Source organism: Pongo abelii, chromosome 5 (genome assembly GCF_028885655.2).
Source record: "Pongo abelii isolate AG06213 chromosome 5, NHGRI_mPonAbe1-v2.0_pri, whole genome shotgun sequence".
Lineage (NCBI taxonomy): Eukaryota > Metazoa > Chordata > Mammalia > Primates > Hominidae > Pongo > Pongo abelii.
The window spans coordinates 140,376,898-140,392,950 of record NC_071990.2 but is presented as its reverse complement, the minus strand read 5'-3'; the positions used below and the strand labels follow the sequence as shown (position 1 = coordinate 140,392,950).

The following is a 16,053-nucleotide window of genomic DNA, read 5'->3' as shown; positions in this document are numbered from 1 at the left end:
AAAGCAGGATCTCAAAGAGATGGTTGCATACCCATATTCAACAATAGCAGCACTATTCACAATAGAAGTAGAAGCAACCCAATTTCCATCAGTGGATGAACAGATAAACAAAACATACTATATACATACATGCCCTTAAAAGGAACACATACAACACGGATGACCTTTCAGGACATTATACCAAGTGACATAAGCCAGTCACGCCGGGCAAAGTGGCTCATGCCTGTAATCCCAGCACTGTGGGAGGCCGAGGCAGGTGGATCACTGGAGGTCAGGAGTTCAAGACCAACCTGGCCAACGTGGTGGAACCCCACCTCTACTAAGAATACAAAAATTAGCCAGGCATGGTGGTGGACGTCTGTAATCACAGCTACTTGGGAGGCTGAGGCAGGAGAATCACTTGAACCCTAGAGGCAGAGAGAAGTTGCAGTGAGCTGAGATTGTGCCGCTGCACTCCAGCCCGGGCGACGAGCGAGACTCTGTCTCAAAAAATAAATAAATAAATAAAAGAAGAAAAAAAGAAGCAAGTCACAAAAAGACAAGACAACTACTGTGTGACTCCCCTATAAGAAGTATCTAAAATACTCAAATTCATAAAAACAAAGTAGAATGGTGGTTGCCAGGGTCTGTGGAAAGGACAAAAGAGAAGTTTTTATTCAGTGGGCACAGAGTTTCAGTTTTGCAAGATGGAAAATTTTTGGAGAGCTGTTTCACAACAGTGTGAACAAACAATACTGAACTGCACACCTCAAAATGGTTAAGACAGTGACGTGTTTCTTTAATCAAAATCTGAAAAAAGGTCATCAAAAAATTGCCTCACAGTCAGGGTGTGGTGGCTCACCCCTGTAATCCCAGCACTTTGAGGGGCTAAGGCAGGAGAATCACTTGAGCCCAGGAGTTTGGGACCAGCATGGGCAGCATGGAGAAACCTCATCTCTACAAAAAATACAAAAATTAGCTGGGCATGGCGGCACACACCTGTAGTCCCAGCTGCTCAGGAGGCTGAGGTGGGCAGATCACTTGAGCCTGGGAAGCCAGGCTGCAGTGAGCCGTGATCACACCACTGCACTCCTGCCTGGGTGACAGAGACCCTGAATTTAAAAAAAAAAAAAAAAAAAAAGAAAAAAAGCTTCACTTTTTTCGTAAAGCCAAAAAATCAACACATCTTAGCAACTTGGAACTGAAATAGTCCTCCGAAAGTCACACTGTGGACAAACTGCACAGCACGAAGTTCCATGGTTATTCATCGCCAATCCCCAGGCCTACCTTGGAGTAAATTGATTTCTCTGCTATCTCCATTGCTAAATATTCCCATGCTCTGTGCCTTCTGCCCAGCCAGAGCTTTTTCTATGAGATACAGCAGACTCTCCAAGGTTACGTTGTGTTCATATACCACAGAAATGACACCAGCCTTCACGCTCTCCACCACCATCTGGAGAATGAAACCAAAGCTGCAGGAGCCGAGACCCACTATTTTAGAATATTTATTAATGAAAGAAATAGAATGGGTACAAAATATGCCGTGATTTCTAAAGAATTTTCTTCTCAGAGATTATGGAAGAAGATAAGCTTCCTCCTTCATTGCTTTCTATTAAAATTAGTTTATTTCTAATTATAAGAGGAGAAAATTGAGTACACATATAACTCCACTCAGAGATAAATACTATTAACAATTTAGGTTATTTTCTTCCAGCCTTTTTATCTTTGTGCACACCATGCACAAAGACATATAAATAACTTTTAAAAAGTAATAGTGGCCAAGCACAGTGGCTTACACTTGTAATCCCAGCACTCTGGGAGACCGAGGCTGATGGATAACTTGAGCTCAAGAGTTCGAGACCAGCCTGGGCAACATGGTGAAACCCCTGTCTCTAAAAAAAAATACAAAAATTGGGCGGGTGTGGTGGTGTGTACCTGTAGTCTCAGCAATTCTCCTGCCTTGGCCTCCCAAAGTGTTGGGATTATAGGTGTGAGCCACCATGCCCGGCCAGCATGATGCATTGTTAAACACTGTGGAAACTGTGGCCCACATGGAGATCAAGGATCTGATCTTGCTTTCATGTGGATCCACTGAGCTCACCGGTTATCAGTGATTAGAGCTGACTCCTAGATGCCCAGAAGAAGTGAGTTCATATCTTAAAAGGAGCCATTTTGTTACAAATAGAAACTTTTCTAAGTATGTAGCCCTATGTGTGCATATTAATACATACAGGTACACATATATACATACATATACACTCACATATATAGATACAAACGTCGTCTTTGTCCTTCGTTTATTTTTATATTATTCATATTAAAATTAAAATATATAACTTCATTATAGAAAAACCAAACAGGATTTCTGACATTCTTCTGAGATGGTGGTTACATAATACTATTTGGGAATTTCAGAGAAGTTTTAAAGTAATTCTTAATCAGCATGCTCCTTTTTTGGATTAAATGCAACAAATTCAATTCAACAAAAATTTATTGGACATGCACACGGATATGGTTTGGCTTTGTGTTCCCACCCAAATCTCATCTTGAATTGTAATCCCCGTAATCCCTGTGTGTCGAGGGAGGCACCTGGTGGGAGGTGACTGGATCATGGGGGCGGTTTCCGGCATGCTGTTCTCATGACACTGAGTGAGTTTTCATGAGATCTGATGGTTTCATAAGTGTCTGGCATTTCCTCTGCTCATTCTCTCTCCTGCTGTCATGTGAAGAAGGTCCTTGCTTCCCCTCAGCCTTCTGCCATGACTGTAAGTTTCCTGAGGCCTCCTCACCATGTGAATCAATTAAACCTCTTTCCTTTATAAATTACCCAATCTTGGGTATTTTTTATAGCAGTGTGAGAAAGGACTAATACACACACACGCTCACAAATGTTCAGACACAGAGGTCTACATGCAGCATCAATGGGTGAAGCTAAGAGAGTGTTGGAATTTTAGGATTTTAGGTTCTATTGTTTGCAACTTTGACACTTGAGTAAGTTGTCACCTCTCAGTTAAAAGGCCTCAGTTAAAAGTTTGGGCCTTTAGGCTGGGTGCGGTGGCTCACACCTGTAATCCTAGCACTTTGGGAGGCCAAGGCAGGCAGATCACAAGGTCAGGAGATTGAGACCATCCTGGCTAACACGGCGAAACCCTGTCTCTACAAAAAAAAAAAAAAAAAAAAATCAGCCGGGTGTGGTGGCGGGCGCCTGTAGTCCCAGCTACTCGGGAGGCTGAGGCAGGAGAATGGCGTGAACCCGGGAGGCAGAGCTGGCAGTGAGCTGAGATCGCGCCACTGCACTCCAGCCTGGGCGACAGAGTGAGACTCCGTCTCAAAAAAAAAAAACAAAAAAGTTTGGGCCTTTAATGCTTTTTCAAAATAATTTTGATTTATGATTATCTTTATTGCTTCTGGGGTTTTTGTTTGTTTGTTTGTTTGTTTTTGAGACAGTGTCTTACTCTGTCACCCAGGTTGGAGTGCAGTGTCCTGATCACTACAACGTCCACCTCCTGGGTTCAAGCGATTCTCATGCCTCACTCTCCCGAGTAGCTGGGACTACAGGCACACACCACCACACCCGGCTATTTTTTTTGTACTTTTAGTAGAGATGGGGTTTCGCCATGTTGGCCAGGCTGGTCTTGAACTCCTGACCTCAGGTGATCCACCTACCTTGACCTCCCAAAGTGCTGGGATTATAGGCGTGAGTCACTGCACCCAGCCTTCTATTTTTTTATAGAAACAGAGTCTCACTCTGTTGCCCAGGCTGGAGTGCAGTGGTGTGATCACAGCTCACTGCAGCCTCCATCTCCTGGGCTCCAGTGATCCTCCCACCTCAGCCTTCTGAGTAGCTGGGACTACAGTTATCTGCCACCACACCTGGCCTGATTTTCCTTTTAGAAGTTGAATCATTTTTCATACCCATGGTAGCCAAAAGCTTGTCACACACTCTCTAATCTAGATGAAAAAAAAAACATAGGACAGGACTGGCCTCATAACATACTCTACCTCATACGCAGGAATCCGGGATGATATTAACATGAAGTGTGGCCGGAGAGCATATGAAGAGCTGTCATCATTTTTATGAACTCCATGCCAATTTTTCTTTGATAATAAAGGGTAGGAATGGCTTCCAGAAATATTGCTTCTATTAAGAAAAAGGAAATATGAGAAGTTTTCATTTTCTCTTACCTTGAGTTTTGGTAAGTACACAGCATATGTCTCTGGGCATCAGCTCTACTCTACAAGGCACGTGGCCTCCATGCCTTAGCCTCACCCTGTGTTTTGTGGGGACAGTAGCAAATGGAGCTCCTGGGTGGGGTGAGGCTAAATCAGTTCTCTGAGCCTCTCCTCTGCCACATGTGGGATGCTGGAACAGTCTCTTGGAACTTACTTAGCTCTTATTGGGCACTTAAATGAATGTAATGACATATTTGGGAGTTCAAAAAGATATTTAAAAAGAAGTAGCTGAGAGATTCTGAATTTCCTTCTAGGCCTCAGTTGTTCCTGAATAATGTCTTCATTCTCTCCACAGCCAACCTCACCCCCAACAATACCAGGAGCAGGGGCTGCCCTGTGCTTCTTAAAATTCTTTTTATAAAAAAAAAAAATTTAAGTGACAGGGTCTTGCTCTCTCACTCAGGCTGGAGTGCAGTTGTGTCATCACAGTTCACTGCAGCCTCAACTTCCCAGACTCAAGCAATCCTCCCACCTCAGCCTCCTGAGTAGCTGGGACCACAGGTGTGTGCCATCACACCCAGATATTTTTTTTTTTTTTTTTTTTTTTTGTGGAAAGATGGGGTCTTGCTATGTTGCCTAGGCTGGTCTCCTACTCCTGAATTCAAGTGATCCTCCCACCTCGGCCTCCCAAAGTGCTGGGATTATAAGCGTAAGCCATCATGCCTGACCTCTTAAAATTCTTTATGTGCCTTGAACAAGTAAAGTACATGCACACATTCACAAATGTTCAGACACACAGAGATCCATATGTAGCATCAGTGGGTGAAGTTGAAAGAGTGCTGGAATTTTAGAGTTTTAGGTTCTAGTGTTTGACACTTTGACACGTGGGTAAGTCATGTCACCTTCCTAGGCCTCAGTTTCCTCATTTGAAACTTAGGTGAGTGAGATTACATGATCTCAAGAATCCAAAGTTGGCTGGGCATGATGGCTCATGTCTGTAATCCCAGCACTTGGGGAGGCCAAGGCTGGTGGATCACCTGAGGTCAGGAGTTTGAGACCAGCCTGGCCAATATGGTGAAACCCCATCTCTACTACAAAATACAAAAATTAGCCGGGCATGGTAGTGCGCACCTATAGTCCCAGCTGCTCGGGAGGCTGAGGCAGAAGAATCGCTTGAACCCAGAAGGAGGTTGCAGTAAGCTGAGATCGTGCCACTGCACTCCAGCCTGGGTGACAGAGTGAGACTCCGTCTCAAAAAACAAAAAACTCCAAAGTTAAAAGTTAAAAAGAAATTCTAAGCAGATGCACAATGGTGATGGTTATGAATGTCAGATAGAATTGAATTTCTGGTAATTTCACTCTAGTATGATTTGGTAACTGAATGCAGCCGATGTCTCTCTATTTTGGGTAATAAAAGAATTATATTTGTACATGCAAATATAAGTGGAAGTTATATTTGGATACTCTTACTTCGTGGAAAACACTTGTGGAAAAATGTTATTTTTGCTCAATAACTTAATACAGAAAATATACTACATCCACAATATAGCTTCAATGCAGAGTTGAGAATATGTAAAGCCGGGCTCAGTGGCACACGCCTGTAATTGCAGCTATTTGGGAGGATGGCGGGAGGATCGCTTGAGCCCACAAGTTTCACATCAGCCTGGGCAATGTGGCAAGACTTCATCTCAAAAAAAAAAAAAAAGAATATTTAAAATGTAGGTTTTGTATGTTATATGTTTACCTCTTCAGAAGGCATGTTTGACTACTGTTCTAGAAAATTAATTATCTTTACTGATATTTCATACGATATGAGCCACAGAATTACACGAGATTTCTGTGTGACAGCTAAATTTATTCTAGAGTGAATTATTGGTATTGGGATGGTGTTGAGCCTTCAGTAGAGATGGAATTTTGCTTACCGCTTGGGCAAGGTTTCTAACGATGTCAAAACAAGCTGTTTCTCCAACGCTTCATGTAATCCCACTTGTTCCCTTACAGTCTGGGAGAGGCGTGGTTGGCATCTGGGCTTTAGCACGCTAGAGCAGCAAGTTCCACTCACCCAAGGGGGTCGAACTTTGAATAACTCCTCTGAAAAACAAAGAGCAGCAGGCGGGGCTGATTACTTCATACTTCTCCCAGCCAAGTCCACACAGATAAAGGCATCAAAAATAAAGCTGTACTAGGGCAAGGTTCCAAATGACAATAATTACAGCCATTTTCATGCACTCGGTTTGGATTTCTCATCCTCTCGGCACTGCGGCTGTGAGCTACCAGTCATTTCAGGTCAAGAAACAAAGCTCAGAGAACAAGCAACCCTTTTCTTGTGGAGACCAGTTAATCAATTGATAGGTGTCACATTCATTTGTGCCCTTCTTGCCTTCAAGCAATTTCTTATTTGTCACGATCACTAACCAGAGTTAGTGGGAAGAAAGCATAGGAGAACTCAAATCAGTTTTGCTGTTTTCTTTTACACACTGCATAAAGCATGAGGCCTAGCTGAGGCTGGGTGCAGTGGCTCTGCCTGTAATCCCAGCACCTTGAGAGGCCAGGGTGGGTGGGACATTTGAGCCCAGGAATTTGGGACCAGCATGGCCAACAGGGAGAAACCCCGTCTCTACAAAAATACAAAAAATTAGCAGGGCATAGTGGTGTGCACCTGTGGTCCCAGCTACTCAGGAGGCTGAGGTGGAAGGATCACTCGAGCCTCAGAAGTCGAGGCTGCAGTGAGCCAGAGATCGTACCACTGCACAACCTGGGTAACAGAGTGAGACCCTGTCTCAAAAACAAAATAAAATAAATAAATAAATAGGGGGCTTAACTGAAAGAGGCTTTAAAAAGAGCGGAAAGAGCTGTCCTCTTTCTCCTTTTTTAAATGCCATTTTCCCTGCTTCCATTTTCACTTGCGTTTCTCCTCCTTTTTTCACCACTTCCAATTCCTCTGTTTTGAACCTATTTATTTGCTTTTTGCCCATGTTCAAACATCTTTCTCCTCTTTGTTTTTTGGTCTTATAAGCCTGAGAGGAGCCAGAATAGCAATGGAGGCACTGATATCTAACCTTATATATTTTGTCTGAAATCTTTGTTTTTCTCATCAATTACTTGAAATATACAATAAAGAAAAAAGAGCTCATCTGGAAAATACTTTAAAGACTGCCACTCAGAGTATTCCGAAAGACAGGGCTGTCCTCCTCTGTGGGAATTTGTATGTGAATCCATTTGTTTCTGTAATATTTACCTAAGATATAAAGGTTTAAAATGCTACCTACTCTTACGTAGTACAATTTTCTCCCAAATTCTTTTCCTTAGGCACTTTTCTCTTTGTCTCTCCAGTAGTTCCTCATCTTCTGTTTTGGGTTCATTCAGCGTCCCATAAGTAGCAGCAGCCTCCCTAGGTGTCAGCCAGTCTAAGTGGGACACACAAGCAACGTAATGGCGCTTCCAAGCGCCATACTCATTATCTGTTGGAGTATAGGGCAGAAACCATCCGAACTTAATGCATTTGGGCATCCATAAGCAATCCTTCAGAAACAAGAGGAAGATGAGTCACAAATTGTTTTCAGACAGTTTTCTAGCAATAATATTTTCAGGTACACAGATACTTTTTCATTACACTGAGATTTCTGGTACAAAAATCTCTGAAAATTTGTATGCAAATCCATTTGTTTCTACAATGTTTATATAAAACATAAGGTTTTATTATATTTTATTTTATTTTACTTATTTATTTTGAGACAGAGTCTCACTCTGTCGCCCAGGCTGGAGTGCAGTGGCACAATCTCGGCTCATTGCAAGCTCCGCCTCCCGGGTTCACGCCATTCTCCTGCCTCAGCCTCCAGAGTAGCTGGGACTACAGGCACCCGCCACCATGCCTGGCTAATTTTTTGGTATTTTTAGTAGAGACGAGGTTTCACCGTGTTAGCCAGGATGGTCTCCATCTCCTGACCTCGTGATCCGCCCGCCTCGGCCTCCCAAAGTGCTGGGATTACAGGTGTGAGCCACCACACCCGGCCTTTTATTTTTATTTCTATGTTTTTTTTGAGACAGAGTCCTGCTCTGTCGCCCAGGCTGGAGTGTAGTGGCACAATCTCAGCTCACTACAACCTCTGCCTCCTGGGTTCAAGCAATTCCCTTGCCTCAGCCTCCTGAGTAGCTGGGATTACAGGCACATGCCACCATGCCCAGCTAGTTTTTTTGTATTTTTACTAGAGACGGGGTTTTGCCCTGTTGGCCAGGCTGGTCTGGAACCCTGACTTCAGGTGATCCGTCCGCTTCAGCCTCCCAAAGTGCTGGGATTACAGGTGTGAGCCACTGCACTTGGCCAGATATAAGGTTTTTAAATGCTACTACTGACTATCTGAACTTGACTTGGAAATAAGAAGCATGTCTTGTTCCACAAGAAAAATATTTGATGAATATATACATTATATGTGAATTACGTATTAGACATCTTTGTGACACTTACCCAATGTTCCAATAGCATTTGGTTACGTTAACCCTAGATTCTGAGAATTCGGCTTCTAGCAATAGTGGAATAGTTTCTTTCAGATTAACCCTCTCATTGAGAATAATTTTGACTGAAGCATACGATATTGCCAATATGCAGCCATTTTGACATGTGAAAAGAGAAGATTTCATGTGGTTTGAACTAATGAAATATCTAGACCAAATATTATACAAACAATTATTTGAAGGCTATATTATAGAGCTATGGATGCAATAAGGACTTCTTCAACCAAGACCCCAGAAAGAAGGGAAACCCAGAGAGGTAAGCCTGATATTTGGCATCACTTTTACTTCAAGGCATTTGTCAGTTCCAAAGCAAAGCTTGTTAAGCTGAGAAGCAGAACAGAAAGTTATGACTAAAAGACTTAGATGCTAAAAAATAATCTTAGGCATTCTCACAGGGAAGAGAGGACACAAATGGAAATTTAGTGCCCACTAAGAGGGGAGAGACTTGGTAATCATACCAGCTTTCAGTTAAGATTCTTTTCAGGAAGGATAATACTGAATTAGACAAACTCTCACAAAGACTGAAGCCAGCTTTGAAAGATCTCATTCCTTGACTGGATTTGTACGATTTGTTCCTAGCGCTAGACGTGCCAGAAGCAAAAGTAAATTCTCTCTGGAGGAAGAAAACATCACCCAGAGACTCAAAGGATCACATTAATTTTGTATATTCAGTATCTGGTACTCAATGAAAATTAACTAGAACACACAATAGACAAGAATTCTTTTTTCTTTTTGGTTTTTAATAACTATAGAGAGATCCTCAGGTGATCCAAATATTGTAATCATCAGACATGAACTTTGTGGAAATAAATACTCTATAATTAATATATCTAAAATATATGACTAGGTAGAAAATTTTGGAAAGAGAATTAAATCAATATTCTAGAACTGAAAATATATAACTGAAATTTAGAACTCAATGGATGGGTTTAAGATCAGATTAGAATCTAGCTAAAGAAACAATTAGTAAACTGAAAGATAGGTCCGAAGAAAATCCAGACTGAAATACTGAAGGTCACAGAAATGGAAAATGTGTATAAAAGAATATGGAAGTTATGAGACATGGTGAATCTTTCCAACCTATAAGTATTGGAATACTAGGAGAAAAAGGGAGAAAAAGGGAGAGAATGGGGCAGAATCAATATGAAGAAATAACATCTGAGAACATTTCAAAACTGATGAAAGATATTAAGTCTCAGACTCAAAAATCACTACAAAACAAGATACATACACATACCTAGGTATATCACAATAACATTACTGAAAATGAAAGAAAAAAAGTCCAAAAAGCAGCTAGAGATGATAGAAATGTTACCTTTAAAGGATCAACAATAAAACTTCTCAAGAAAAAAAATGAAATATTTTCAAAGTTCTATAAAAAAAATTAGCTGCCAGCCTAGAATTTTAATTTCTTATTGAAATAATCCTCTAAGTATGAAGATGCAATAGATGTTTTCAGACACACAAAAACTAAGAAAATTTAGCAGCACACCTGTACTAGAGGTAATATTAAATAGAACGCAAAAGGAAAATTATTCCAAATGGAAACTCAGAGATGCAGGAACAGAAAAAAATGAACTACAGAAAAAAATTTGGTCACATATAAATCAATATTGACTACATAAAACAATAGTAATAGATTTGTGAGATATGTGTTTATGTGTTATATATGTTTACTTTATACACTTGAACAATGGGTTTGAACTGCATGTGTGCATTTATACGCACTTTCTTCCACCTCTGCCACCCCCAAGACAGCAAGACCAACCCCTCCTCTTCCTCAGCTTCCTCAGCCTACTCAACATGAAGATGATGAGGGTGAAGATCTTTACAATGATCCATTTCCACTTAATAGTAAATATATTTTCTCATGAATTTTTAAATAACAATCTCTTTTCTCTTGCTTGCCATGTTGAAGAATACAGTATATAGTACACATACAAAATGTGTGTTAATCGACTGTTAGCGTTATCAGTAAGTCTTCTGGTCAACAGTAGGCTATTATTAGTATATATAAAATAAAACTCTTTAACAAAAAAAGCATGGAAACTGAGAGGAGGGTAAATGAATTTAAAGTGTTTTAAGCTCCCTGTATTGTCTTAGAAATGGTAAGATAATATTAATTCAAGGCTATATGTTGTAGTCTATGGTAACCGTGAAAGAACCGTTAAAGAATCCATAATTAGCAATTGAAAAAAAGTTTAATTCACACAAAGGAAGACAGGAAGAGGGAAAAAAAAAACATAAAACAAATGGGACAAACAAAAAATAAGTAGTAAAATGATGGATTAAACACAAATATATCAGTGTTTACAGAAATATAAACAGACTAGGCCAGGCACGGTGGCTCACGCCTGTAATCCCAGTACTATGGGAGGCTGAGGTGGGTGGATCTCTTGAGCCCAGGAGTTTGAGACCAGCCTGGCCAACATGGCAAAACCCCATCTCTACTAAAAATACAAAAATTAGCTGGGCGTGGTAGTGCATGTCTATAGTCCCAGGTACTTGGGAGGTTGAGGTGAGAGGATCGCTTGAGCCTGGGAGACAGAGGTTGCAGTGAGCCAGATTGCACCACTGTATTCCAGCCTGGGTGACAGAATGAGATCCTGTCTCAGGGAAAAAAAAAAAAAAAAAGTATGTGTATAATTACATTTTATTAAATATTTTACAAGAAAATGGAGAGACAACGAGGCCAGAGGCAGAATTAATGGCAAAAGATGTTGATTTTAAACAGCTGCTGCTGTTAACTGCTTTCAACTGCTGTTAACAGATCTCAATGTATGTTCTTTAACAGATGTTAAGACAATAAGGGATTAGTTGAGGCTGTCGTTGTGTAGCAGTTTCTAGAGCTATCAGAGATAAAATAATATACAAAATCTAAAGCATAAATCATTTTTCATGAAGAAAAGTGAACTTCTTGGCCGGGCGCGGTGGCTCATGCCTGTAATCCCAGCACTTTGGGAGGCCGAGGTGGGCGGATCACAAGGTCAGGAGTTCGAGACCAGCCTGACCAACATGGTGAAACCTCGTCTCTACTAAAAATACAAAAATTAGCTGGGCGTGGTGGCACATGCCTGTAATCCCAGCTACTCAGGAGGCTGAGGCGGGAGAGTCACTTGAACCCAGGAGGCGGAGGTTGTAGTGAGCTGAGATCGCGCCACTGCACTCCAGCCTGGGCGACAGAGCGAGACTCCATCTCAAAAAAAAAGGGAACTTCTTTAACCAATATAAAATGTTTTCTAAATAATTATACTAGGTATTTAAAGATTTTTTAAGTAACAGGAATTATTGGACTAGTCTATAGTCCTTATTTATTTATAGAAATACATTATTATATTTTACTTATCCCCATTTTTTCTCTCAAGGGTAAGTTAATGATGGATCAGGTACCCTCAGCTATTGTCTTCAGGGAAGGGAGCTACCCCAGTAGCCTCATTACAGATTACAGCTGTTCTTGTGCCCTATTACTAGGAAGTGACAAATAGTAAACCTGTTCAGTTAAAAACTTCCAGGGCCAGCTGACTTGGGCAGCGGCACACAAATCTTTCGGACTCAAAAAGGAAAAGATATATAGAGAAATGAAGCGTGGTAACACTGTAGAGAAGTCCACTCTGGCCACTTGCATCCTTTCTGAAAACCAGTCTTGGACAAACCTAAAAAGAAAGAGAAATTTAGTTTAGAACACTAATGTCTAAAATTGACTAAAAAGTCAGCATAAATATTGGTCATTGATCTTCCTCCAATGTTCTACCTATAAAAAATAAATCCTAACAAAACATAAATCTAGATTTAAAAAATTTTCAGGCCAGGTGCAGTGGCTCATGCCTGTAATCCTGGCACTGTGGGAGGCCAAGGTGGGCGGATCACTTGCGGTTAGGGGTTCAAGACCAGCCTAGCCAACACAGCAAAACTCTGTCTCTATTAAAAATACAAAAAATTAGCTTGAGTATGGTGGTGCGTGCCTGTAATCCCAGCTACTTGGAAGGCTGAGGCAGGAGAATCACTTGAATCCAGGAGGCTGAGGTTGCAGTGAGCCGAGATTATGCTACTGCACTCCAGCCTGGGCAACGGAGTGAGAGTCTGTCTCAAAAAAAAAAAGTATCCGTTTTGAATTATCCATTCTAAAAAGGAAGACAAATAACAAGAATATCTAAAATTCACAGAAATAGTCTTGGAGTAAACCTAGTTTGGTGTGATTTTCAAGAGAAAAAGACTGTAAAACCTTTTCACTATCAATTTAAAACTGAACTCAAGATTTTTAATGGAGTTGAAATTCAAAGCAAAGATATATTCATTGAGATTTTCTTGTGTGTGGACTTTTTTAAAAATTTTTTTATTTTTATTTTTTTTTGAGACCAGTGCTTCTAGAAGAAATTTATTTTTCCTTTTAAGTGGCTGCCTGTATTATAAGACCAAATTCTCTTCCCCACTGGACCTAACACACTATGTTATGTGATTTATTTAATCCTTCTTTTGACACAAAGCTGGCCACATTCTGAAATGCCAATCATTTCTCCTGAATGGGTAGCAGGTATAGAAGAGACTAGTGTGATGTTACGGGTCGGTAACAGGGTTTGCTCAGACTGGCGTGGCCACACGAAGAGTGCGGAGAGACTCAGTAGGGCAATAGCCGTGTGCAGAAGGAGAAAAGGAGACGATGGCTTCTGAAGGGCTGGAAGATTGGTTGTTTACAGGAGGTTGGGAAAAATACGAAGATTATGGGAGCTAGGTTTCTCACTTTTGGAAAAAGGATCTACAAATATGTAAAGGAGGAAAGCTAGACTAATCTATATGGAGTTGGAGAGAAATTGGAGATATCACTGTAAAATCTCATGTTTTAAAATATGTATATAAATGAATGATACACAGAGACAGATGGCTGTATATGTACACGTGTGTACATATATTTCATCTTAGAGCACCTAAAAGCAATGACATCCCAGAAGCAATGAACACACCATAAACTCAGATCTTGGTTTCTCAATTCCATTTCCTAATAAAATAAACCAGAGCTTACTGGAGAAATTGTATACTGATACCAGGGCAGGGACAAGGAAAGTATAAGATGGGTCTGGAACATCTTGACACCAGAAAATAAGGAAGTACTTAAAGAATCATGGACATACCAGAAGAATACAGAAGCCAATTTATTAATAAAGTCACTCCCACTGGCAAAATATGGAATAATTTGAGTATCAAAGTAAATAATGTAATATAGCCTATTGAATAAAATAGGCGTTCCTGAGTCCATACTAATATAAATATACCCATGAATGAATAAATAGGGGAGAAGGAAAACTACCTCACAACAGAACACCAGTTAATACAAGCAGAAGGAATTAAGAAATTAGGAAATCACCACTTGGAGGCTATCATAGTAATAATTGCTTCAAATAAGAATCATCAATGAGTGGCTCACGCCTGTAATCCCAGCACTTTGGGAGGCCGAGGTGGGTGGATCACCTGAGGTCAGGAGTTTGAAACCAGCCTGGCCAATGTGGTGAAACCCTGTCTCTACTAAAAATACAAAAGTTAGCCGGGCTTGGTGGTGTATGCTTGTAATCCCAGCTACTCAGGAGGCTGAAGCAGGAGAATCGCTTGAACACGGGAGGTGGGGGTTGCAGTGAGCCGAGATGGCGCCACTGCACTCCAGCCTGGGTGATGAGCAAAACTCCATTTCAAAAAAAAAAAAAGATTAATGAATGCTAAAACTAGTGGGTGAAAGCTTGATAAGAAACAGGATATTTACATAGATTAAAATAGTTTTTGATTACTTTAAAATTAATCAAATACTTTTAAATTGCTTATTAAATATAAATTAAGTAAAAAATACTTAATTAGCTATCTTAACCAAGGGATATAATCACCAGCTATGGGACAAATTGGTATGCTATGCCCCCCGACGTGATCCACTGAGAACACAGCATCATTTCCGCGCTATTCCTGCCAAGAAGGCATAACCTGAGCGTAATCTTGAGGAACCATCGCCCAACCAGAAATCGAGGGTCATTCGACAAAGCAGCAGGCCTGTGCTCTTCAAAAGTATCAAGTCATAAGAGACAAGGAAAACCTGAGCATTTGTTCTACATTGAAGGCAGATCTAGAGACATGGAAACTAAATACAGTAGATAACCCTGGGCTGGATTCTGGACCAAATGGAAAAGGGTGATTATAAAGGACATTGCTGGAGCAATCAGGAATATGGGAATGGAGTCTGCAGGGTGGATGTAGTATTGTATCAGTGCTGATTTCCTGGTAATGCTGGATGTACTTTGATTTTTCAGCAGTGTGTCCTTGTGTTTTAGGAAACACACATTGACACACTTAAGGTAATGGGCATCATGTTCGTCATTTACTCTCAAGTGATTCTAAATAATAAGGCAAAAATGGTAAAATGTTATCTATTAAACTGTTAACTATTTTTTTTTTTTTTTTTTTTTTTGAAACAGGGCCTGGCTCTGTCACCCAGGCTGGAGGGCAGTGGCGTGATCTCAGCTCGCTGCAACCTCTGCCTCCCGGCCTCAAGCAATACTCCCACCTCAGCCTCCCAAATTGCTGGGGACTCCAGGCATGCACCACCACACGCGGCTAATTTTTTTTTTGTATTTTTAATGGAGATATGGTTTCACTATGTTGCCCAGGCTGGTCTTGAACTCTTAAGCTCAAGCGATCCGCCTGCCTTGGCCTCCCAAAGTGCTGGGATGACAGGCGTGAGCCACTGTGTCCGGCCATAACTATTAAAATGTGAACTAAATGAGGAAGTCCAGGTGAAAGGGATAAAGACATTATTTGTACTATTCTTGCAACTTTTCTGTAAGTTAAAAATTATTGCAAAATGAAAAGTTTTTTTTAAGTGGCTAAAATTTTTTTTTTAAGTTTGCTTCAGTTCCAAGTTTTAACGATTGCTGATTTATTTTCTGTGTTCTTCCCTGGCTTTAAGTCACTGCTGTTTTTTGATCCCTGTCCATGTAGCCTTGTCACATCCTGAGACAAAACAGAGTGGTGTAAAATGAACCTGTTGGCATGCCGTTGTGAGGAAAGAGACAGAGAGAGAGAGTGTGTGTGTGTGTGTGTGTGCGTGTGTGTGTAAACGGGGGCAAAGAATGGAGCTGGGCCTGTACTGGTAGCATGTAGTATCCACAGACAGAAGTGTCACTTGAGGATCTTGTCAGTATCAACAATAAAGCACTGGTAATAACTGTCATTTCCTTAGAGATTAACATTCAAGCTGAACAAGACTGTGACAATGCCAAGAACAGTTAATCTCTAATGAATTACTGTCCTCATTGCCTGAGTTAGACTTCAGGATCATTTTGCTAGCCTTTGAGATAAGTTTTACTCTCATTTACTTAGAATTATAAAATAGATTAATAAAATAAGAGACAAAAC

At 40.7% G+C, this 16,053-nt stretch overlaps 1 protein-coding gene across 5 annotated transcripts in view; it reads right to left on the bottom strand.

The window, feature by feature from the left end:
- The window catches only part of ECT2L (epithelial cell transforming 2 like), a 105,125-nt gene that overhangs the window by 52,679 nt on the left and 36,393 nt on the right, over positions 1 to 16,053 (bottom strand). For all 5 annotated transcript variants that reach the window (XM_063725009.1, XM_063725012.1, XM_063725013.1 and 2 more), the window contains exons 4-8: positions 12,155 to 12,317; positions 7,422 to 7,674; positions 6,075 to 6,243; positions 3,982 to 4,120; positions 1,267 to 1,432 (exon numbers count right to left, since the gene is read on the bottom strand). In XM_063725009.1, the coding sequence (XP_063581079.1) occupies positions 1,267 to 1,432; positions 3,982 to 4,120; positions 6,075 to 6,243; positions 7,422 to 7,674; positions 12,155 to 12,317 (890 nt within the window). The remainder of the gene's footprint in view (positions 1 to 1,266; positions 1,433 to 3,981; positions 4,121 to 6,074; positions 6,244 to 7,421; positions 7,675 to 12,154; positions 12,318 to 16,053) is intronic.